The 24,257-nt window shown below is 47.1% G+C and overlaps 1 protein-coding gene across 10 annotated transcripts in view; it reads right to left on the bottom strand.

Annotated features, from left to right (window-relative positions):
• Nucleotides 1-24,257, bottom strand: part of COBL (cordon-bleu WH2 repeat protein) — a 179,041-nt gene that overhangs the window by 53,028 nt on the left and 101,756 nt on the right. For all 10 annotated transcript variants that reach the window (XM_074341030.1, XM_074341037.1, XM_074341031.1 and 7 more), the window contains one exon: nt 1,316-1,454. In XM_074341030.1, coding sequence (XP_074197131.1) covers nt 1,316-1,454 — 139 coding nt within the window. The remainder of the gene's footprint in view (nt 1-1,315; nt 1,455-24,257) is intronic.

Genomic DNA, 24,257 nt, shown 5'->3' with positions numbered 1-24,257 from the left:
ACCAAATCCCCAAATCCAACTTCACCCAGCACCAAATTCAACCACATCAAGCACCAACTCTAGTCACACCAGGTACGAAATCTCTCACTCAGCACCAATTCCAGCCACACTCACACTTGAACATTTTACATACGTAGTGCTCTAACCTCAGGCCAATTTGGAAATATCTGCCCAGTGGTAATTTGTTTCTAGTGGGTGCAACTATTTTTAAATGCTAGGCTTAAAACTATTCTTAAAAGCCCCTTAAACATCTCTGTCAAGTTAAAAGGCACTTCTCTTATTAATGTCAGTCTATCCCAGGTCACAGACGTGTGTTTTAGTTTTCTCTATCTGTTCCCGATCACGGGTCAAGTACCCATCACTTTAGCTAACCTCTAAGCCCATTCATTCTGTCAACCTGTTCCACTGTTTACAGTGGCCATTTTCAGCTCTGCTTTGGAGAGGGTCCTGAGTTGGAGAACAAACAGCTAAGTAGCTCTTACTAAAGTTTTAGACACTGACAATGACCACTAATCCTTGGGGCCGGGGGGGCGGGTACAGCTATTAGGACAAAAGGCAAATGTGTGGGTGCCAAGTGGAGAAAATGGCACTGGAGAGGGCACCCGATGGCTTCTATGAGCTGTGATGCACCTGTGATTGTGGGGGATTATGTCAGGCAACCCCTGCTCTCCAAGACCCCACTGTATTCCATACAAATGAAATAACACTACCAAGTTATTTTAGAATAAAAACAAACCATCCTCGGCTCGTGGATCTAGAGACCTTTGTCACTTCTCTCCACTTCACATGTAATGAGGGTGTGGGATGTAACGATCTAATAGGTTCCTCTTCTCACAGATATTATGATTCCACCCTCTTTCCTTTGGGTTCTCTTTTCTCTTAAATATCAGGGCCTTTGCTGCATATGTAAAAGGTAGAAAGTGGAGATTACTGTCAAACAGGGCAGTCAAAAAGTTACTAAACTGTTGTCAACGGACCTATAGATGTCCTGAGGCCTAGATGTCTTTCAAAGCAGCATCCACACCCATCATCCTGAGAACCACCAGGCACACGTCCTGCATCCACACTCCCGCAGCTGCTTCAGCTGTTCTCCACCTTCCCCACCATCCCCACCGTGTAAATGTCTGCATCACATCCAGAAAATGTGCCCGTAAGATATTACGGGGACTCGCAACTCCAGACAGTTTATTTCCAGACTTGCTTTCTTGAGCATAAATATCTTGCACATTAATGCTACTGCAAGTTAGAAGCAGTGCTCAACTTCCACACACGGGTGAGCCCCAGAAGCGTGCAGTCAGCAGGCGAGCTCACTCACCAGTCGCGCTCTTCCTGTTCTCCTCCCGGTCCTCCATGCGCGTGGGCACCAGGGGGCTAGGCGGCGGGGGCTGTGGTGGCGGGGGGGCTGGTGCCCGCCTCTTCTTTTTCTGTAAGTCCATCTGTGACCCGAGAGACACCTGTAAAGCACACAGAAAGACAGTCAGTGTCGGGGTGGTTCTGCCAGGAGTGGGGTGCATATGGGACTCACGGCTTGGACAAACTCCATGGAACAAGGTTCTCTAAAGGGGGCAGCCAGGTGGCCAGTCCCCTTTCTGGGGTCCCTGGGCAGGCAGCGCAGGCAGTGGGGTGAGGCCTTGCTGTGTCGCCATAGAGTGACCCTGAGGTGACCCAGGATGCTCACAGACACCCCTCAATACCTCTCTGAGCACAGGGCTGGGGCTGTGCCCCATATTTTGTGGGGACTCCAGGCAAAGCAGGTAAGTTGGCAACTTCTCTTCAGCCTAAATATGAGAACAGGGATCCCTAGCTGTTAATCAAACGCCAAAGAGAACTATTCCTTCTGGAAGCGTTATCAAGAGCTGCCATGACTGTGCCTTCCAAGGGAAGAATGGAAGGGGTGGCTCCAGCATCACCCTCATCCTGACTTCCGGTCACTCTCCTGCCTCCGCGCGTCCTGAGCTGCCAGGACTCATAACTGCACAGGCTGACCTGGACCTGTGATCACAGTCAGGCCTCCGGTCAGCCTGTGGGGCCTGCAGTTAGCCTGTGGGGCGGTCCCATTCAGGGGAGCAGCCCAGCTCCCATCAAAGACAATGACAAACTCACAGCGGCTCAAGGCCGCAGGTCAACGCAGGACAGAACGCACTGGTGAGAGGCCCTTGCTCCTGAAAGTGCATCACTGTCCTCCTGGCCGCCTCACCACAGAGTTGTCACCACTCGCTCTCACGGGTGGAAATGTGGTTAATGAGCACGACCGTGTGCGGAGATGTGCCAGTAACGGAACCATGACTGTGCTCGGGTCCCCCGTCAGGGAGCTGCAGCCACGCCCTGGACCCCAGTCCAGTCAGTCCAGATGGTTCCGGGCTCATCCTGGGACGGGTGCCCACCAGCGCCCCCCCCCCCCCACGGTGGCATCGAGTCCTGCTCTGGTGGCCCCTGGTTGATTAACTCAGGCTCACAGTGTGTGCATGTGCGTCTGTGTTAAAAGTCTTCTTTTACAATTTTACCAGCAATACACATTTGTTGTAAAATTTATCAAGTTATATGAGCAAAAGGAAGTGAAAAACATCACTCTATTAGCACTCAGATTAACTACCAACAGTTGGCATACATTTTTCTGGTCTTTAGTTTTTCTTTTAAAAGTTGTATTTTTTCTATCCTTCTACTACAATATATTATAACCACGTCTTATACCTTCACAATTCTCAATGTGTTTTATGCAAAACATGGACCAAAAAAGCCAAATATTTCCATAAAGCTTAGAGTTCCTTGTCCGCTGCCTCTACTCCATTAGCAACACTACAAACTCCCTTCTCCTAAACGAGCTCATGCTACGATTTCCCGATTTTCACGTTAGGTTTCGGCTTCCTACTCTAGAGGAGGATTTAGTCTGAGATACATGCACGTGCGGAAACACACACACACACACACACACACACTCTCTCTCTCTCTCTCTCACACTTTTCCTCCCCAGTCTTTCCAAAAATTATAGCACAGGACTTCCATTCATATGTAGTTATACGTATATAGTTACAGATATTATAATTATATAAAACAGAAATTTTCTTCAAGAGGAAGTTTCTCCAGCTGAGATGTATGCTGACTACATTTTCTTTCTAGGTTACTTTTTTGTTTCCTCTGAACTTGATAACTGATTTGTTTTCTAACTTTTTGTGATTGACTTTCCTGGAAATTCCTTTTCCTCTACTTTTTCCTCCCCTTGTTTCTTGGATGCTGTACTTTTCGTTTTTTAAAGTCACTTCTTCATTCCAGCGGAGCAGTCTCTAGCAGTCTCCTAGGACAAGACGTGTGTGAGATAAAGTTATGAGACCTTGAAAATCTAAAAATGTTTTTATTCGATTACCCTGATCAGTCAGTAGCGGCGCCTGTGGAAATCTAGGCTGGAAATCAGTGTCTCTGAAAAGGCTGACCCGTTACTGCAGCGTCTCCCAGCTGGGAGACACCAAGCAGCCCCCATCCAGCTGAGCTGGCTCTCAGTCTGCTGGGACTTCTCTGCTTTCCTTCTGCAAATGTTGAGGCTCCTCTCACGCCTGGAGCCCCACAATTTCACCATGCGCACTCTGGGTGGAATCCTGTTACCCACTGTCTGGGCATTTGTTGTTCCCTGCCATCCATGTATCCTTTAATTCTGCAGAATATTCCAGCATTATTTCTTTCAGATTTTTTTTCTTCCCTCTGTTTTCTCTTCTCTGTCTCCCTCTGGATTCTGATTAGTTGAACACTGAGGCTTCTAAATCAATTTTCTAATTATTCTGAAATATTCTTGCCTAATTTAAAAATGTTTTTTTTTCCTTCAAAATAAAATCGCTTATTTCATTTTCCAACCCTGGCAAATTTTAAAAATTCTGCATCTACATTTTTAATTTCCAAGAGCTTTTTCTATATTTTTTAAAGTGGATTCTATCATGTTTCCCTGGATACAATACCTTCTTTTTTCTCTCTGAGGCTATTATTTACATCTATTAAATGGTTTTTATTTTGTTTTCTTCTATGTTATGCATTGTCTTTTTTTCAACTTGCTTTTCCTCCCTCTTTGTCTTGGCACCTGTCATTTCAACCTCTCCTCAATTTCCGGGGATCTTTTGGCTAATTGCCTATAATTAAGCGTGTTTCTGTGGATGAGGTCTGTTGACACACTAGTGGGATTCCCGCAGGTGCCTGGGCAGGAATCCCCCTCAGTGGGGGATCCTCAAACGTCCAAGGATTCTCTCTGCCATGCAGGGGACTCTTCCAGCCTCCTGTCTGAGATGGAAGCTGGGCTTTCAGAGCGGGAGTCCAGTGGGAAGGCCCGGCTGTCAGCCCGTGGATTTCACTTCTCGCAGTTCTTGGTGGACTCAGCCTGGCTGGGGTCCTGCAGCCGGCGTCTGTAGGTTCTTCCCTGTCCTGAGTGCAAGGGCCACCCTCCAGCTGTGCATGACAGGGCGGGGTCTGGAGGTCTTCTTTCTGTCACACTGGACCAGTACTTTTTACTCATCGTCAGTGGGTTTCAAAAGGGGAGAGACAGACTAGCTCATTTTATCAGCCACATTTTCCCATGTGTTTTAAAAGGCTGCCCAGTATTCCATGGGATCCATGAGCCACAATTAATTCAATTAGCCTCCTTTATCACTGGCAGAATATTAAGATTATTTGGTTTGGGCTATTACAAATAAAACTCTTGGAACACCTTTGTAATTATATCTTTCCATTTTTCCAACACTCATTTTTCTTTCTCTTTTTTTTTTGAGTTTTCCATAAATGCCTTTACTGAAACTTCTGAGGTAAGGAACATGAAAGCTCACAGGACCATCAGATTCTAAACTTGCCGTCTCAGTTTTAAGAATCCTTGCCACGTGGTTAGCTCACACTGAGCTTGTCATCAAGTCACTGAGACTCTTTCAAACAAGTGGACAGCAAACCGTCCCATCTTTCTGTTAGCTTCTATTTATGACTTTGGCCCCTTGTTCTCACTCGAACGTGGGTGTGTGGGTGAGCTGGGCTCCCACGTGGGGCGCTTGGCCTTAACCACCTGCACCACCATACTCTGGCCTCTCCTTCCCATCCAGTTGTTGACGACAACATTGAAAGGCATACAGCCTTGGCTCTGGTACCTGCATTTCTTCCTCAGTGTCAGGTCAGTCCCTACTTAATGAGGACTGTTCATAGGCTATGGACTTGCCCACCTGCATTTCTTTCTAGTTCACGTTTCTCAATCTCTTCTTAAAAGACAGTGTATGTCAAATGTCATTTGTTCTCTTGCTCTTTCAATTAAGCAACGAGCAGATGAGTCCTTATTCTGTGCCAGGAATTACGGAATTCATGTTGTTCCCAGTCTACTGAAGGAGAGAGGAGTCTACATTTACATGACCTTCTAGGCTCGAAACACGGCCAGGGCTGTAGTTTGGGGCTTCGTTGGGGACAGGGTTTCTTCTGCGAATTCATGCTGGTCCCTGGGAATCCTGCGAGATCCCACATATATAACAATAACCTGTTCTGGGGTTCTGCTAAGTATCACCACCAAGTCAGAGATAATTAGAAGAGGGGAGCGGGGAGCCAGTGCTGGCTTACCCAGTTTGGAAAAGCAATTTCACCTGTTGAAAGAAAGTTCTGGCTCACTCCTCATTACAAGACTTGGAGAAACATCAAACTCCTGAGCTTCTGCCAAGACGGCCCAGCTCAGCCCCCGGCAGTCCTCGCAGAGCCCATCACAGCCACCCAGCAAACATCGGTGAAGACTATGTATTTCCCGGCACAGAGCAACTCCTGATAAATTAATGAAGATAACGTGTTTGAAAAGTGTTTGGCAAGGTCTAGGACGCCACTCAACGCAAGATGTAAAGGCAACATTTTGTTTCTGGAGCTTTTGTTAGTTTAAGGTGTTTAGACAAAAGTCTGCTAGTAGATATATTTACAGACTTTTAGAAAATAGTATTAACATTGGCAGCAACAAAGATTTATTAAACATTTACGAGGGGTGCCAAGTGTATCTCATGGGACTCCCTCGGACGCCCCCAAGAGAGGTGTTTTACTGCCTGTTTTAAAGGAAGAAACGAAAGCTCGCAGGACATGACTTGCCCAAGGCCACACCGCTGACAAGCAGGCAGAGTTGGGCTATGACCATGGCTGGACTGCAAGCCCACACTCTTAACCACGTTCCTTCCATCGCCTTCCCCATCCAGTAGGTCTGCAAGGAAACACCTTGCAGCTCTGAACGGCCACGTCCAGTCCTGTGACTCCACGGGCAGTGACAGCCCATGGCATTTTCACTGTCCCTTGTGGTAGAACTTCCACCTCCCGGCCAGATGAGAAACCAATCTGTGCTCGAAGGTGTTGCTTTAGGAAACATTTTTGAAACCTGAGGCATATCTTCCGCACATTCTTGGAGGCACACTCGAAATCCAGTTCTGCTCGCTTCCTCAAGCTTGCCCCTACCGTGTTCTTCCTCCTTAGAACCAGTGGCCACTTTGGTTGGTCAGGGCTGATTCTCACATGCCTCCCACCTGTGTCTGGCAGCCAGGACGCCCTCCCCTGGGGCAGGGACAGAGCCCTGGGTTTCCGGGTCTTTGCAGAGAGCAGTCATTCCACTGCGGCTTCCTTGATCGCTGCATCTCTCTGTGCCAGTTACGTGGAACGTGACTGGAGGTCAGAGCATTGAGGAGGGAAGAGAAGTTCTGATGTAGAGAACGGGTAGCACAGGGGGGAGCCGTCCACGTCTGGGCTACTGTAAACAGCACTGCCGTGAGCATGGCGGTGCAGATGCCTTTTCAAATCAGGGTTTGGGGATTTCTTCGGATAAGAAAGCGCAATCGTTGGATCATAAGGTAGTTCTATTTTTAAATTTTTAAGGAACCTCTGTACTGTTTTCCATAGTGGCTGCACCAGTCTGCAATCCCACCAACAGTGCATGAGGGATCCCTTTTCTCCACAGCCTCGCCAGCACTGTTGTGTGTTGATTTATTGATGATGGTCATCCTGACAGGAATGAGGTGACCTCTCACTGTGGTTTAGATTGGCACTTCCTGGGAGCCTGGTGACGCTGAGAACCTTTCATGCATCTCGTGGCCATTTGGGTGCCAGCTGAGACAACATGGTTGGAACTCCAGGGCATTGTATTAAGTGAGACAAGCCAGACAGAGAAAGACAAACACTGTACGATCACACTTATGCATGAATTTTAAAAAGCCAAACTCAGAAAAACAGAGAGTAAAATGGGGGTTACGAGGGGCTGGGTGTGGGGGACACGAGAGATATATAAGGGCACAAACTTACAACAAGTAGAGAAATAAGTCCTTGAGACAGCGCACAGGATAGTGAACACAGACAACGCTGGATTAGAATCACCAAACTGCTCAGAGACGAGGACTTAATTATTCCCACCACACACACACACACACACACACACACACACACACAAACGACAATCACGTCACCTGAGACAGGTGCGAACATGGATATAACGGCGATCATATGTAAACAGCACAACATGCGAATGTGCCAAATCCGTGTTGCACACCATCAATTTACACAATGTTATATGTCAAGTACATTCCCATTAACACGTTGCGTACGGATCACGAGAATCTTCATGAGGGATTTAAACCCCGCTGTACGCAACGTGTTAAAACAGCCCTGACCACCCTCACCTGACCCCACCACCTCACTGCCCCCAGCCTGCCATGCTCTGCCTCCAGGCTGTCCCTACATGTCCCCAGCCTGACCTCCCCTTTACGTGCACCCTGCCCCCTGACGGCCCCTGAAAACCACCCACCCTCTGTCACCCCTGTCCCACGCTCCGGCTTCCTTTTGCTTTACACACTTACATTTCTATGTTTGTTGATTGTCTCTTGCTCAAAAAAAAAAGAGGGAGTGAGGAAGGGGAGGAAGGACAGGAGGGAGGGGAGCGAGGGGGCTAGAACGCCTGCTCTGCGGTCCCTCCCAGGTGAGAGACGCCTTGCGGAGACAGTGCTCAGGTACAATACAAAAGCATGCCTTTCCTCCTGAAAATGTGGGGAGGTCCTCAAGGAGACGATGACATCATATCCTGGTCTTAGAGGAAGCCTTTGGGGACACCCCGCACCTTGCAAGGTTCCCTAATAACCGCATGAAGAATACATCCTCCCTGGTCACCAGGGAAATACAAAACACAGGACTCTGAACCTTACATGTCCCTGTAGAGTCTTAATTTCCAAAGTGACTCTTGCTGTCAGGATATGCCGCCATTTTTCTTTGGTCACTACAGATGGAGTAGCACTAACCCTGTGACAGCAAATGGCAGTCTTGATGGCAGCAGTGTCCCTGCTGGGTGTCATCCTGGAACAGCATGGGCCAAATTCTAACTGATCTGACATGTAGCCATTTCTCTACTAAATTAAGAAAGAAAGAAAGAAAAAAAAGAGTTCTTCCTGAAACTGTACAAACCATACCACAGACCTCTCCCCAAGGTGGGGGAAATTTTTGTCAGTTATTTGCTGCTATTAGATAATATTTTTGGCCATGGGAATTCCAGGATCCATCGAATGTTTGGGGATTCTGCTTTATTCTTAGTCCTACGCAAGGCTCAGGCAACTCAACCAAACCCTGCTGCCTCCGGCCAACCAAAGGACTCTCTTTGGGGGTTTATGTTCCATCTGCTAAAACTGAACCCCTCTTACCAGGGGGGAGAAGGCATGCTGCCAGGGGAAAACAAACTCTATCACCACTACCTTTGGTAATTCCAGAAAGGCAAACACTGGGCGTGCGCCATGGAAAGTTATGAGAAGAAACACAAGGTGCTGTGTAAGCACTTTCTTTCTACCTCACTTAGCACAGTTTTGGGTTTTTTAATAGAGATTTTAACATGGAATTCTTAAGTCTGATTTCCCTTCATATTCCCCAACGTGTACCAAAGAATCTTGTACCATTTCAAGAAATATTTGTTAAGGGTTAGTTTTTCTGCTAAATTAGTATTAGCTAGAAATATGTGCATAGATAGTTATCTGTAGGTTTCTAATCTTTTTATGTTTTAAGTAATGGTGGAAACATTCCTATTTTTACAGTTTTGTAGCCATGCATGTAAGAAAGTTGCCCATCGCTGGCGTGGGCTCCACAGGCAAAGCCCTCACGCCTCTGAATGCTGACTGTGGCCTCAGGCCTTCCCGGTGGTGAAGCCCAGGGTGCTGGCGAGGAACAGGACAGGGTTCCATCCCACATCCACACACAGATGTGACAGAAGACAAGGGGCTTCAGATTTAGAAAGAAGTCTGGGGAAGACGGGCTGCAGCACTAGCGAGGCTCCTCTTAACAAACAGAAGTGACGATAGGCAGCGCTCGCCAGGCTGTGACAGCACCTCCACCTGAGCAAACAAGCCTCCCATCCAGGAGGAGGAACTCCCTGCCAGAAGTCAACAAACACATCCCTGTTCCTCCTTCCTCTGCCAGCGTCATCCTCACTGTGGTCCACGTTCCAGTCTGGCCAACCTCTCCCTCAGCCAGAACCTAGATTCCGTCTTCAGGGTAAAAGTCAGACTCCTCCTGCGGCTGCACACCTTTCTCCCTCCCTGAGCTGCGCAGTTTTCTGCAGGTTCTCTTTCTTCTCCCCTGGGCAACTGCTCTCCGTCCTCTGAACGATGCTCCTTCTGGGTTCCTCTCTTCCCTCCTTTTGTTTCCCATCCACTCCCACCTTCCCGACTCACCTATGAACAGATATTTCTCTAATTGTCCCTGCGACTACACCCACCCGGGAGCTCCAGGTACAGCTGCCAACTGGCTCTCCCCTGAATGTGTCCTGAAGATACTGCAGACACAAGTCCCAAGTCATAATCCACACCTACAGACCTGCCCTGCCTGTCCCTTCCTGGTGTTGCTGGATGTTGGGGCATCACTGAGGCCACCGATGGCCCATCCCTCACTCACTTCCGGATCACGCTGCTGCTGACGCTCCTCAGATCTTTTTCTGAAGGTCCCTGGAAACCACACCTCCTACCTGTCTCCCTTTGCTACTAGCCTTCATTCAGGCTCAGCATTTCCTGCCTGAATTATTTCAAATGCCTCCCATCTCACTGTCTTGACACCAATCTCTCCCTTTTCCGAGCCAATTTCCATAGTGCTGTCATTCATTCATTCATTCAAAATTTGACTAAATACCTGCTTTGTGCCAGGCGCTGTTCTACACAAAGGGGACAAAAAAAAAAGATAACTCATTCCCTCTACTCAGAAAAACAATTGGATAATTTTAGGGAGTGATCCACTTTCCTTAAGATAGAAACGTGGCAGTGACATGTTTTTGTGGGGCTGGGGATGGAGAGTTCACATGGGTAATATAAACAGGCAGGTAGAGAAAGGTCTCTCTGAAGAGACACGGGTGAGGACGTGGACCAGCAGGAACTGTCACTCGTTGCTGGTGTGGATGCAAAACCATAGAGCAAGGAGACAGAGTGGTCGTTTCTTAAAAACAAAACATGTCCTCTTATCATACAACCTAACAATCAGGCTCCAGGTGTTTAATCAAAGCAGCTGGACACCCTGCACAGAGATGTTAACAGCAGCTGAACTCAGAGGCAACCGGGATGTCCTTCAGGAGATGCGTGTATCCATCACCCGTGGCCCATCCGGACAACAGAATCCTACTCAGAGCTAGAAGAAATGAGCTACCAAGCCATGAAAAGACCTGGAGGAAAGATAAATGCACATTACTAAGTGACAGAGCCAACTTACAAAGGCTACGTATTGTTTGATCCCAACTATGTGACTTCTGGAAAAGGCAAAGCTACGGAGATCGGGGCTGCAGGAGAGGGATGAAGAGGCAGAGCTCCGAGCACTTTTAGGGCAGTGAAAATACCCTGTATGATACCAGAATGGTGGATCCACGTCATTGCACAGCCGTCCACACCCACAGAATGTCCAACACCAAAAACCCTGGGTCAGCCATGCACTTTGGGTGACAGGGACGTATTAACGTAGGTTCATCAGTTGTAACAAATGGACCTACCACTCTCGTGGGGGGGTGATAACGGGAGGCTGAGTGTGTGAGGGCAGTGGGGCGTACGGGAACTCTCAATCCCTTCTTCTCACTTTGGCTGTAAACCTCAAACTGTTCTAAAAATTAGAGTCTATGTATGTTAAAAAGTGTATCCTGCACACCGCGTAATTATCCTTGCTACATATAAGCACTGTTATTCCAATGAAGTTTGGTCTGCTTTTCTGTGGCTTAGTTCTTTTGCCCCTAAAGTTGGAAGCAAGAACTACAGAGAATTCTTAAGAAATGGGTCCTTTAAAAATATACCGTTTGTTATTAACATGTAAATATGAATTACTTACAAATATGAAATGGCCTCCCCAGGCGACCCAGACCTACGCAAGCCTCTCTGCACGCCCACGAACTTGCCGTGGTTCCCGGGCCGTGTAAGTTCCGTGCCCACTGCTGCTGGCCAGGCCTTTCAGGAGGCTTCTCCGTGTTGCTTGCCGGAGCTGACCCAGCGCTGGGACCCTCCCTCATCAAGGACGTGCACAGGGACCATTTCCTTTGTGCCTTTCTGTGCTGTCGCACAGCCCATGCGAGGAGCCCTTGCATGAGGACACGCGTGCCCAGGGCCCAGGTAAACATCACATGCACCGAGGCAGGTGTGTCCCAAACAAGTTCCTCATTAGCTTCAGTCACCCTCGTCCAGATGTCCTGAATATAATAAGCGTGGCATCTCTCTGCCAACAGCTGCCTACGGTGCCCAGACACCATGCCCCAAGCATTCTGTGCCTCACAGCATGTCTCACAATCAAACCCCAAAACTCCAACAAGCGCAATGACTCTTAATGTCGCAGTCCACCCGTTAGATGCGGGAAACCCGGGCATCCCAACTTTCTTCCAGAAACGATGGCGATCCTTTGGCATAGGTCTGGGGTGTGGAATGCATGTGTTCTGTGCTCATTTCTCGGGGACACATTGGTTCCTGCTCCTGGGACAGACTTTCCCTGCGGTGACAGCTCATGTGGAGCCTCTAAGCTTTATCGTAAGTTTTGTTGATTTTAGGACCAGGATTTCAGCAGTATTCTTAAGCTTGACCGGAAATGTCCAGTGCAAACCAATGCAGTTTCTTTCAGTGTGTTTTGTTATAACACTGATGAGATGCCCTAAAAACTTAACTCTTATTTAGATCAATTAGCCTACAGTAAAATTGGATTTGTTATACGTCACTTTGCTTAAAGTCACAGAACCTATTGACATTAAATGAGGACTTATTGTATGCAGAATATCTGAAAGAAATCAAATGTGAACCCCATAAATACTACAGACTGAATCAGGCTTTATTAGTCTATGGGCTATTAGAACTATGCACTGAAAAGTAAACACTTTCATGAACTACCATTGGTATTATCTATAAAGTTTCCATTAAGAAACCATAGTCTTACTTTTGTCTAATCTCTCTCCAAAAATCTTCTATCTTCTCTGACAAAACGTTCTTTGTTAGTATTTCAGTGACTAGAAGATTTCAGTGTCACCCAATTCCGTGCATTAAAATGACGGACGTGGTGCCTTAACACTCTGTTCCTTGGTAAACACAAAAGGCTAAACAGAAACACACAAAGAACCACACAAAAGAATACTCTGCTTCTTTTGTTGTGATTATATCCACCAAAACAATAGATTTTGAAAAAAAGACATTTTCTATGGTTGAATGAGTCCTTTACAAAGAAATCCGTCCTTTTCAATATCATTTGGAGTAATTTCTCCTCCATATCAGAAAATATGTTATTCCCTGTTCTTAGTACTTAATGTTTTGGTTTACTAGAAATATGAAACAAACTTGAACTTGGTGGAGTGAAGTGTGATTCTCTGCATAAAACCTAAGATTGCCTGTTTTATGGGAATTGTCTAAACTTAATCAGGAGTCTATGACTGAGCTGAACCATTTCCATGTGACCTAAACCCACTCACTCAGATCACTCCTGCCCTGCTTTGTCGAAGGCCACACAAGATGCCAAGAGCAGCCCCGGCCACTGTGTGTGTCTTCAGGCTATTCTATCTGATCCTCTCCTCACTGCCAATTAGAGGGTGTGGCCCGCACTCTCAATTGTTGCAAAAGATCTAAGACCTCGACTCCGGGTCTCCGGTCTCCGTCCTCCCATCCACAGGGAGTGGACTAGAAAGTGAGGCATGGATGTGGGCTTTCCACAGCACTGTGACAGGCCACACAGGGTGCCCCTCACCCAAGGGCTAGTCCCACAAGGCCAGTGCACCAGTGTGAGCAGACCCCACCCCTATGTTCTGTCCTTTCTCACCGGTACCCACAGTTAAGTGCTGGTTCCCATCTATTCCAAATGCAGAAACAATAAGTGTTGGAATTGGGCAATTAACATAATTTTTTTCCCAAACAAAAACCTCCCACTTAGGAGAAAAGTTTAAATAATCAAAGAAACCACAGTTAGCCAGCTGTTTCTATAAGGCTGGAAAAGTCTGGACAGTGTTGCATAAGGTTTTTATTGAAACTCCAAGAGCATCCATATGTTACCTGCACTAACATGGCACCACAATGTGCCAGAAGCCCTTCTGCAGGGACCGAGAGGGCATACATCTCAGGACTGTTTAGTTATAATGAACTTTCCAGCTTGAAGGAAATAAATGCAGCCAAGAGCGCCATCTACCATGACACAGACTGTCCCATGTAAACAATGTTCCCAGAACTGAGTCTGCACCGACACATACACGACCATTAAATACCACCAGGTACAGAGAGACTTTGATGTATATACTAAGTTCTCCTGCTGCAGAAATAACTTTTTGAAGTTCATTTTTATTAGAGACGTGCAAGAAAAGACTATTGATAAAGACACACAGGGTCCCCTTGCTTGTCTTTCATCTAATACATGACCAAAATATCAGACTGCCGAGATGAACCTGGAAGTTGTCTTACAAATGATACATCGACCATTCTCAGAGCCTCAGCACAAGGGTGCCCGACTGAGAGCCTTACAACAGCTGTCTCTCTGCCTGGCATTTGCTTCTCCAGGATGTCACACGGCCAGTGAGCTCTTGGCACCGAGAGTTGTTCTCCCACTTCAGAATCTAATCGGCCACCCTGTCACCTCAGTCTCAATCATGTCACTGACAGCTGGAACCCGTGCCGTAGTCCTCATTCCACTTGGCTTGCTGCAGTTTCAGGTGCCAACTGTGGTCCAGAAAGAGTAAATGGAAAATTCCAGAAAACAACAATTCATAAGTTTTGAATTGCTCGCCATGCTAAGGAGTGTGATGAAATCTCACACCCTCCCACTCTGTCGCATCCACGACGCCAATCGCCCCTTTGTCCGGCATAGCCACACCGTACTCATTCCCCGTCCATTAGCCACTTAGTAGCCATCTCGGATGGCAGATCAACGGCTGTGGAGCTTGTGTTCAAGTCACACTTATTTTACTGAATAATGGCCCCAAAGCACAAGAGTAGCAGTTCTGGCAGTTCGGATATGCTACAGAGAAGCCGTAAGGAGTTTCTTTAAGTGAAAAGGTGAGTGCAGCACAATGAGACACTTGGAGAGACAGAGACACGTTCACATGAATTTATTACAGTGTATTGTTGTAGCTGTTCTACTTTATTATCAGTGATGGCTCTTAATCTCCTACTGTGCCTAATTTGTAAATGAAACTTTATCATAGGTATGTACGCATACGTATAGGAAAAAGCATAGTATATGTGGAATTTGGCACAGTCTGTGGTTTTAGGATTCCACCGAGGGTCTTAGAATGCGTCCCCATGAATAAGGCGGGACTTCCGTACTCACTTACAGCTGAAAACATTCCTTGTATTTGTTAACTTGTTTCTTTTCTGTGCCAACACTGGCTCCCTGGAGCATTTTAGCTACCTCCCTGTAGCATCCAGTAGGCACTCAAAACACCTGGTGGAATGAATGAATGTATGTACTGTATATACATAATGAACAGACGTATATGCTATATATACACAATGAACGAATGTACATACTGTATATACATAATGAATGCATGTGTGTACTAATGGTAAAGAATCACTGTCATTGCCAGCACCACAGTATTCAGTGGCCTCATCGGATTTTTTATTTCAGCTTATGCCAATTTTGGTAAGTCGTATTTTGTAATGAATTTGTCCATTTCATCTAAGTTTTCAAAACTGCTGGTATAAAGATTACACCATTTCCTTATTTTTTAAAATGTTTATAGAATCACATTAATAAGTTGTCTTTCATTCCTTATACTGCTCATTTGTGTTCTCTCACATTTCCTTAGATCAATCTAGACGTGACTTGACCATCTGGTTGAAATGTTCATTTCAATTATCTCTATTATCTTGGGTTTGATGGATTTATGTTCTTTATGCTGTATATCTCTTTTCCCCCCCCTTTGGGTTTATTTTGTTCCATTTTTTTATCACCTTAAATATTTGTTTTTTTAACAATTTTTTCGTTCCTAATACAAGCATTAAAGTTATAAAGTTTTCTATAAGCATTTCTGTAGCTGCATCCCACAAACTTTAATGTTATAGTTTTATTCAAATTATTTATTAAAAATAGTTTCTAATTTCCTTTGTTACTTCTTTGACTTAGATCATTTTTTAGAACTTTATTGAGAATATAATTTACATACAGCGTTGTGCAAGTTTAAGGTGCACAACGTGATGGTTTGATACCCATATATATATTGTGAAATGATCACCACGATAACACATCCATCAATTCACAGCTACTTATTTTTGTGAGAACATTTAAATTCTGCTCTTTTAGCAACTTTCAAGTATGTAATGCAGCATTGTTAACTACAATCGCCATTCTGCACTTTACATCCCCAGAAATCCTTCATTTTATAGTTGGAGGTTTATAGCTTTTGACCCACTTCACTCATTTCCCCATCTCCACCCTGGGCAACCACCAATCTTCTGTTTCTATGAGGTTTTTGTTTTGTTTTGTTTTTTGTTTTCGGATTCCACATATAAGTGAGATCATACAGTATTTGCCCTTCTCTGAGTAGTTTTACTTAGTATAATGCCCTCCAGGTTCATCGATGTTGTCATAAATGGGGGAACTTCCTTCTTTTTCTTGGCTGAATAATATTCCATCGTGTATATACACTACTTTTCTTAATTGTTCATCCATTGGAGGACACTTAGGCTGTTTCTGTGGCTTGGCTCTTGTGACTAATGCTGCACTGAACATGGGGGTGCAGAATCTCTTCAATGTCCTGATTTCATTTCCTTTGGATGAGTACCCAGAAGTGGAATTGCTGTGTCATAAGGTGGCTCTAGTTTTAATTTCTTGAGGAGCCTCCGCACTGTTTTCCATAGTGGCTGCACCAATTTCCATCCCACCAGCAGCGCACAAAGGTTCTCATTAGTCTACATCCTTGACCACACTGTCCTTTTTATTTTTTTTACAGTAGCCATCCTAAGCCTAACAGATGTGAGTGAGATGGCATCGCATTGCGGTTTGCTTTGCATTTCCTTAATGATTAGTGATGCTGAGCATCTTCTCATGTGCTTATTGGCCCTTTGTACATTTTCTTTAAATGTCTATTCAAGTCCTTTACCCATTTTCAATCGGGTTGTTTACTTTTTGTTGCTGTTGAGTTTCAGGAGTTCTCTATATGTTCGGGCTATTAATCCCTTATTGGCTATATGATTTGCAAATATTTTCTCCCATTTTATAGGTTGCTTTCTCACTCTGTTGAGTGTGTCCCAGTGAAGCAGTAAAAGCTTCACAGAGACTAACATTGCGTTTGGTTGAGGAATGGATCAAATGTTTCAAAGATGAAGGTGACAATGACAAAACCCACTTTTCTGATTGTTGATTACCAAGGTGATTGGAAAGACTCCTAAAACCACTTAGATGCAAAGAAGCAACGTGTAAGGATAAAAGTGAAATCACACTGTCACCAGTTGCGCTTTCCAGTGAAACACACTGCCTGCTGACATGAGCAGCAACCGAAGCAAAGTGACAAAAATGACAGAGTCCAAGGGTATGAACAACATACTTAAACAGTGGATATTTAAACAGTGGGACTCTATAATATGAAGCTGAGATTTTCATTTCCTCTGTGTCACCACGAGTCAATGTGTAGAAAAGTGGCAAGCTCACTTTTCATTTTGATTTTATCAGTGGCCTCCATAAAATGTCACGCTCTAATGACAGCTAAAAATATGTAAGAATCTAATCTTCAAACAAACACTTGCTTCTTTGGCTGGAAGTGTCAGGGAGGAAAGGATCCATACAAAACGTAGATGGGAAACAACTTACTTAAATAGCTCCCATTTCCTCTCCCTGCAAACTCTGATTACTGACCACGCTGTTATCTGCCCCCGAGGAAGTTCCTTTGCAGCCGCCTGTTTGCACAGGCTCCGCGAGGGACCCCGCAGGTTCCCATGGCTGTTTGTGTTGGCGAATGAACAGCACTTGCCCTGAACACAATGCAGTCCCCCCTTTGGCCACAGCCAGGGAAGAAGGAAACATCGAAACCCCAGAGATGACCTCCTCAGCAGCTCCGTTTCCTCCAACCTCCTCAGAGAGCATTCTGTACCGTAATAAATTTCATATTTGCTTTTCCATATTTCAGGACATAAACAAAACCGATCCTTGGCTGTTTATTGCAAAAGAGTTCATGCACATCCATCATTTCATTCTGCTCTCGTTTTGTGTGTTTGCTAAGCAGGCAGGTATACTTTATATCTGGAACATTCGAAGATGAAATGACATGACTGTTTTTGAAAAATGTAGACTCAACGGCGGATGGCTCAGTCCAAAAGGACTTGACACAGGGCCTCTTGTTTATGCCTCATTCCTGTCAAGACTTTGGAGACCCTGTAATATATTCTATGAGCAGATAAGCAGATTTTTGGCGATTGGCTAGAGCCAAAAAATACAGGAGGCATCTCAAAATCAACAGATATCCACACCCGAGCTGCATTGGTACATATATTTACAGGGTGTGCAGCCACGCCTGCCCTAGTGGCTGGGCACTTTATTTCTTTTAATGTAGTTTATCGTTCAGCCTGGGCGTCGGACGTGTCAAGTTTACATATCTTTGGTACTGGCAAGCCAGGCGAAAAGAACTCTTTGTTTAGTTGTCGTGTCTAGACAGTTTGTTTAGTTGTTGTGTCTAGACAGCAGTTTTATACAGGACCATAGCCTAGCGTCCTCATCACCAGCTCGCCAGTTTGGCTGGATTTCCTTGACAGAGGTCCAATATGGAGGTGAAGTGATTGCATCCTGATTCTGTCAGATGTTTCAGCTGCAGAATTCCTTCCATGACAAGCAAGACGGGCTGTTGAGAAGAGCTCCATGAACTCGGAGCATTAGGAAACTGCTCTCCTATGTGACATGGGCCATGCACGAGTCTATTCTTCCTTCAAGAAGATTTTCAGAATTATTTTTTTAGCTTGCAGTTTTGATTCTCCAATAGTAAACACATGACTTCCCAGTCAATGATGAGTAAACAAGTAAGGTCCTCCATGTCAAACGTTCTCTCCATTTGAGAACCTCTGCCTCAAAGGAGATGATGGAGCAGACAGACAGGGCGTTATACACCGCCGAGCTCCCACCTGACCCGTATCATCTCCTGCTCAAGGTGCAGAGCAGAGATTCAGGCTTGAATATCTCCTAGTCCTGCATGCTGCCTGCCACCCGATGGCCACAGGGTCCCCTCTGAGTCCAGTCAGCACCCATGCATGACAGCTGCCTGCAGGAAAGGTCGGCAGCCCTGCTACCTCCCTGCCTTTGGCACACCTTGGTGTTGGCACTGGTGTGATGGAGGTAAGACTGGTACCTACTTCATAAGCATACTGTAGAGATTTACTTACAGCACATGATGTACATAGGTCTTTGCACAGTACCTGAAACACAACAAGAACTGAACCACTGTGGGATCATTATAACCGTCCTTATTCTGACCTTGGGCCCAGTTGGCTGAGGATTGGATGAAGCTCTTCTCTGCCCAACAGCCATGGGGAGTGATTTTGCTGGTCTAGCACAGGGGCTTCCATCACTAAGGGACTTAGCAATGAAAACACCACTGGCCAGAATGTAACCTTTCTCCCCCAGGACTCAATCCATGATGTGCATGGTACCGACCTGGAAACAATTTACAAGTGACACCTTCGCCCAGTCCAGTCTCTGGCCCCTGATCCGATCTGAAACGGGGGTTAGGTGGAATCATAAAAAGCAAGGCTGCAGGCAGGAACTTCCATGGGTGGATCACTGCTGCTGGTTTGGACCCATTCTCCATAGTCCACCCACACACAGGCCATTCTCTGCTACTGGGGGGCAGAAATTGTCTGCTCCAGTCAAATATTGAGGGCTTTTAAGGGACTGAAAGGACTCGTCCTTGAATTCCTCATGGCCAAGAACATTGCTTTGCACATAAACAGAGACTTTGTTACAGACTGAATTCTGTCCCCTAAGTGCACACGCTGAAGCCTTCACCCCCAGGACCTCGGAATGTGACCGTGTGTGGAGTTAGGGCCTTTAAGAGGTGATTAAGGTAAAATGAGGCCATTAGGGTGGCCCTACTCCATCTGATAGCACTGCCTTCCTTATAGAAGAAGAAGAAACAGAAGGATACACACACAGGTGCAGCCACGTGAGACAGCGAAAGGCGGCCTCTACAAGCGCGGAGAAGAGGCCTCAGGAGAAACCAGCCTCGCTGAGCGTCTGCCTCGGACACCAGCTGGGGGTCCTGCCATTCAACTCCATCCTGACACTTCTCCTCACAGAGAGATGGCATCAGACTCCACAGGTGAAGGGCTCAGTCCTGCAAGACTGCCCCCCACACACAAACACTTCAGACACGTATTACAAGTTCAGGGTGTCACCTGTGCTTCTGACCAGCTGGCTAGACTGGCTATAAATTGGGGTTCCCATGACCTCTCCTTGTGTTTGATTAATTTGCTAGAGTGGCTCACAGAATTCAGAGGAACATTTTACTTACCAGATTATTGGTTTGTTATGAAAGAATATAACTCAGGAACAGCCAGATGGAAAAGACACTTAGGGCAAGGCACGGGGAATGGGCACAGAGCTTCCATGCCCCTCCAAGCAAGCCACTCCCCCAAATCTCCATGTGCTCACCAACCTGGAAGCTCTCCTTCTGGATTTTTACGGAGGCTTCATTACATAGGCACCATTGGTTACATCATTGGCTATTGGTGACTGATTCAACCTCCAGCTCCTCTCCCCTCCCTGGGGGTCAGGGATGGGCCTGAAAGTCCCAACCCTCCAATCCCATGGTTGGCTCCCCTGCAACCAGCCCAGTATTTAGGGGCTTTTCAAGTCACCTCATTAACATAAGAAAAGCCACCTTTGTTGCTCCCATCCTTTAGGAAAGGTTTTATAAATCACAATATTACAACTGCCAACACTTGGATGGTGGGCTTGCAGCCTCCAGAGTTGTGAGAAAAGCACTTGCTGTTGCATGAGCCTCCCAGACTGGTATTTTGTGATGGCAGCCCTAGCAGCCCAGCATGCCCTTCATATAAGCGAGTAGGCGGTGAGTGTGCTGGGCGAAACTCAGACTGTGGATGGTACACGGACTTCCCCCAACACCGGGATCCTACTTTGCTGTTTAGTTCTACTCACTGTGGTGACCCTGAGCAAGTCACTTAACCGTGTGTGCCCTGCCATCTATAAAATGGGACCACAGTCCCCCAAAAGTGGGTACGACAGTGCAAGATGATGCAGCATGTCTTGCTAGAAGATGATATAAGCAGACACTGAATCTGACTCTGTCCCCACAATCATCACTCTCTCACCCAACTCTGCCTGACAGGAAATTCTTTCCCATATTCAACTAAAATAAACGTTTCTAGGATGTCCACACACTGGTCCCTGCCCTGCCCTTTGGAGAAATACAGCGTAGCCCCGTGTCAGGGTGGGAACCGAAACGTCTGCCCAGGGATGTCGAGCTTCAGTGACAGCTTATTTTTCTCAGCTAAAATATTCTCATTTCTGCTATTTTTAAAATAAGGGACAGTGACTTCCTGTCTCTTCAATTCCCAGAATGCTCTTCGGAGATCCTTAGTGTTTTGTTTTGGTTTTTTCTCTTCTAATATGGTGTTGACACACAGTCAGTCCAGGTACAGACTAGCACTGAGTGGGACGAGTGCCACGTCATCCTGATCGATCGTCACACTTCTGCTGGTGTAGGCTAAGCCTGTCATAAACACTTCACAGCCTCAACTGACCGCCAGCACTGCCAAAGCGCCTGCAGTCTTTACCTAGGCACCCCCATTCTTGCCCTGGAAATCTGGGTGCCCCAGGGTCAGCTGTGGATTGGGGCATATGCAGGAGACTGGATGGGACCTGGGGACGGGGTTACTCTTATACGGGGCCTACAGCATGTGGAGCGCAGGGGCCACTAGAGACCCTCACTCAGCCTCAACACCCCCTACCTGGGAAGTTATCTGACTGACCTCTGCCCAGCTTATCAAGTCACTTAGATCCTGACAGCACCCCGCCCCCCACCTATTTTCCCGCCATCCACCTAAGCCTCCCACACTCCATGAGACACTGATCAACACCAGGCCACCGTCCCTGTGTGTGTCACCAGAGACCTCCCTCCGTGGATGACGAGTCATTTATGAAGACTGACGTTAATAAGGTTCGTGGTCTCCATGGCTCTCCTTAGCTGTTCTGTCATTGGGCCCTTATTTATATCTGTTCATGAAATACCCTTCAGGGTCCACTGCATGCCAGGTATTGTGCTGGGGACCAGGGGCACAGTGGGGAACAAGTCACTGTCCCAAGCTGGGGACTTAGCCAAGTGGATGACAATTACAAGCTGCGTGTGCTCCATGCTATGGGGACCGGAGATGGGTGCTATGGTTCTTACTGAACTTTGTCACCGTGGTCCCTTTACGTAGTGTCATGTTACTGCCCTCTGCTCTGAGAAGAGCTGAAAACGTGAGTTGTCACTACAAAGACACCAAACTGGAAAATCACAAACGTAGTACAATGCATTCTGAGTCACCGTGTCTCGGAATGGCCCGTCACCCCAAGAGAAAGAGACAGAAGCCATGAGAGGGTGACATGTGGCCCCTGAGTGAGTTAGACCGCCGTCTACAACCAGAGAGCGCAAGGTGGCCGCTGTCTGAGAAAGTGGTTCTGTTTGTATCTTGAAGGAACCAAAATAGCAGGGAACACAGCAAAGAGAGTTTGTACCCTGCTAAAGGGGAGGGTGCAGCTGGGAAAATGCATTTTCTTTTCACAGGAAGTCACTTGTTGCATCCTGCTTGGGACAAAAAAAGCGGGGGTGGGAGTGCTGTTGGGGGAGAGGGTGCTTGAAATGTCTTTCGTTCTAGTAAGACTTCTGAATTTTCCAGAGAAAGAAACATCCATAACAGGCCCAGAAACAAACACACAGAAGAGACCAAAAGGTCTGGCAGGGGACAGCGTGGGACGGAGACCGCCCTTCCTGTCAGCGCAGGAGGAAGGGCCGCTGGGCGGCAGGAGGAATAGGGGTTTCACTGCAGGGAACCTGGAGGGCGGAAGGGTGACCTGGGTCATTCAGCTCCTGGGAGAGAAAGACGCCCAACACAACATGCCACCCTGCTCTGCTCTGGACCCTCCCAGGAGGGACGACACTGCCCAGTGGAAAGGAGAGGGGCCCTCCCTCAGCAGCGTGTGCTGTTCCAGGTAGCAGAGGTGGATGTGGGAAGGCTTCTGCCACACCCGGAAGAGTCCTGGCCGTGAGCCAGGGAGTGTGATTTGAAGTCTATGCAAACTCTGAGCTCAGTGCCAGAGGACTACGTAGGAACCCCACCTGGATGCGACACCCTCTTCCTGACCACGGTTTGTTTTCGTCTCTTGCAAACTCACCGAGGGAATGTGTCCCATCTCTAAACCCAGCTTTGTGTCATCTGTTCTGTTTCTGCAGGTGAAGGGATGGTCCTGGCCGCTCTGGTTAGGAGGGCGGTGAGCGAGACGGTACCAGTGGACTTGGGAGGATGCAGAGCTGGGCTGGAATCGGCTGCATGGTCCCTGACGGGCCCTGAAGCCTGGTTTGAGACTCAGTTTCCCCAACTCAGCTGAAGAAGGGACATCGTAAACAGCAAACGTGCCAGGATGGTTGTGGGGGTTAAATCAAACAACTTATTTTTACAAATGGTGAATAAAGTGTGATACACATACACGCACACACACACACACACACGTGTGTGTATATATTTTGAAGAAGCATGGTTAAGAGAGATCGGGACACGAAACTGACTGAAGGGAATTTAACAGGATACACAGAGAGCAAGGGAGGGAAACCTGGGCCCACAGAAAGGCACTGAACACAGAGAGGGTAGGCGGGCCGGGAGGGGACACAGGGGCTTTAGGTCTCGTGTGCATCCGTTTGCATCCTTCCATTTCATCTCCTGACTGTGTGAGGGTCTGTGCCCATATCACGGACAACAAACACACTCGTGGCAGGTCCAATCTGTGGCCGCACCACTGCTCCTGACCCTTCCCTCGGTCCTCAAGGCCTGGCAGCTGCTCAGTGTCTGTGCCACCTGCACCATCCTGCCACCCTGCTCTTCCTCGTCAGGACAGGGAAGCTGTGACATGCAGCACCCTGCTCAGAGGTGGGCCAGGCTCCGGGGGCCGTGTCCTGTAGCGGCAGCCAGGCTCTGCAGGGCACCCTGACTCTGTGACGGCCGTTTCCAGTTCTGGCATAGGGCAGAGACCCCCACTTCTTGGGGCTCTTTTCACTTCTTTTCCCTTCAAGATGAGCACGTTTTGCAGGTATTGTCCAGAGATGCTGCCATTTGTAAGTTGGCTCCGTGAGCAACACTTCTGAAATCAGTGTTTTTTCACTTCCATCAGTCTCCTTGGAGACAGGTCTCTAAGACTTGGTATACAAAGGGGGCTCTGACCCAAACACAGGTGCAGCAAGAATTCTGGCCATTGATCGGGGCCAAGGGCAAGCAGGAGGGGCCATCTCGGCCTGGAGCAAAACGGGGAGAGGGCAGTGCGGAACGGGGAGATGACAAACCAAGAAAGGTCCCCCCACCACTGGCAATTCCTCTGTCCCCTCACAGGAGCGTCCCCTGGGTCCCAGCGAGAAGGGAGAGCCATTGATTTGTCTTAACATACAACTGTAGGCCTCAGCTAACTGCACCTGTGATCATTGCATAGCACAGATGACTTCATTTTTAGGTAACTTTCTCCTACTGAAGGTATTGTCCGTAGATCTCCACATCTACGAAAAATATTTATACTGAGTGAGACCCTCTCTCACAGGTGATCGGTCCAAATTCAGATAGGGCAGATCAGGGCGGTTGCAGTCTATGGCT

This window comes from Rhinolophus sinicus, linkage group LG09, assembly GCF_036562045.2.
Source record: "Rhinolophus sinicus isolate RSC01 linkage group LG09, ASM3656204v1, whole genome shotgun sequence".
Taxonomy (NCBI): domain Eukaryota; kingdom Metazoa; phylum Chordata; class Mammalia; order Chiroptera; family Rhinolophidae; genus Rhinolophus; species Rhinolophus sinicus.
Note: the sequence above shows the minus strand (reverse complement) of the source record. Positions and strands in the feature narration are given on the sequence as shown.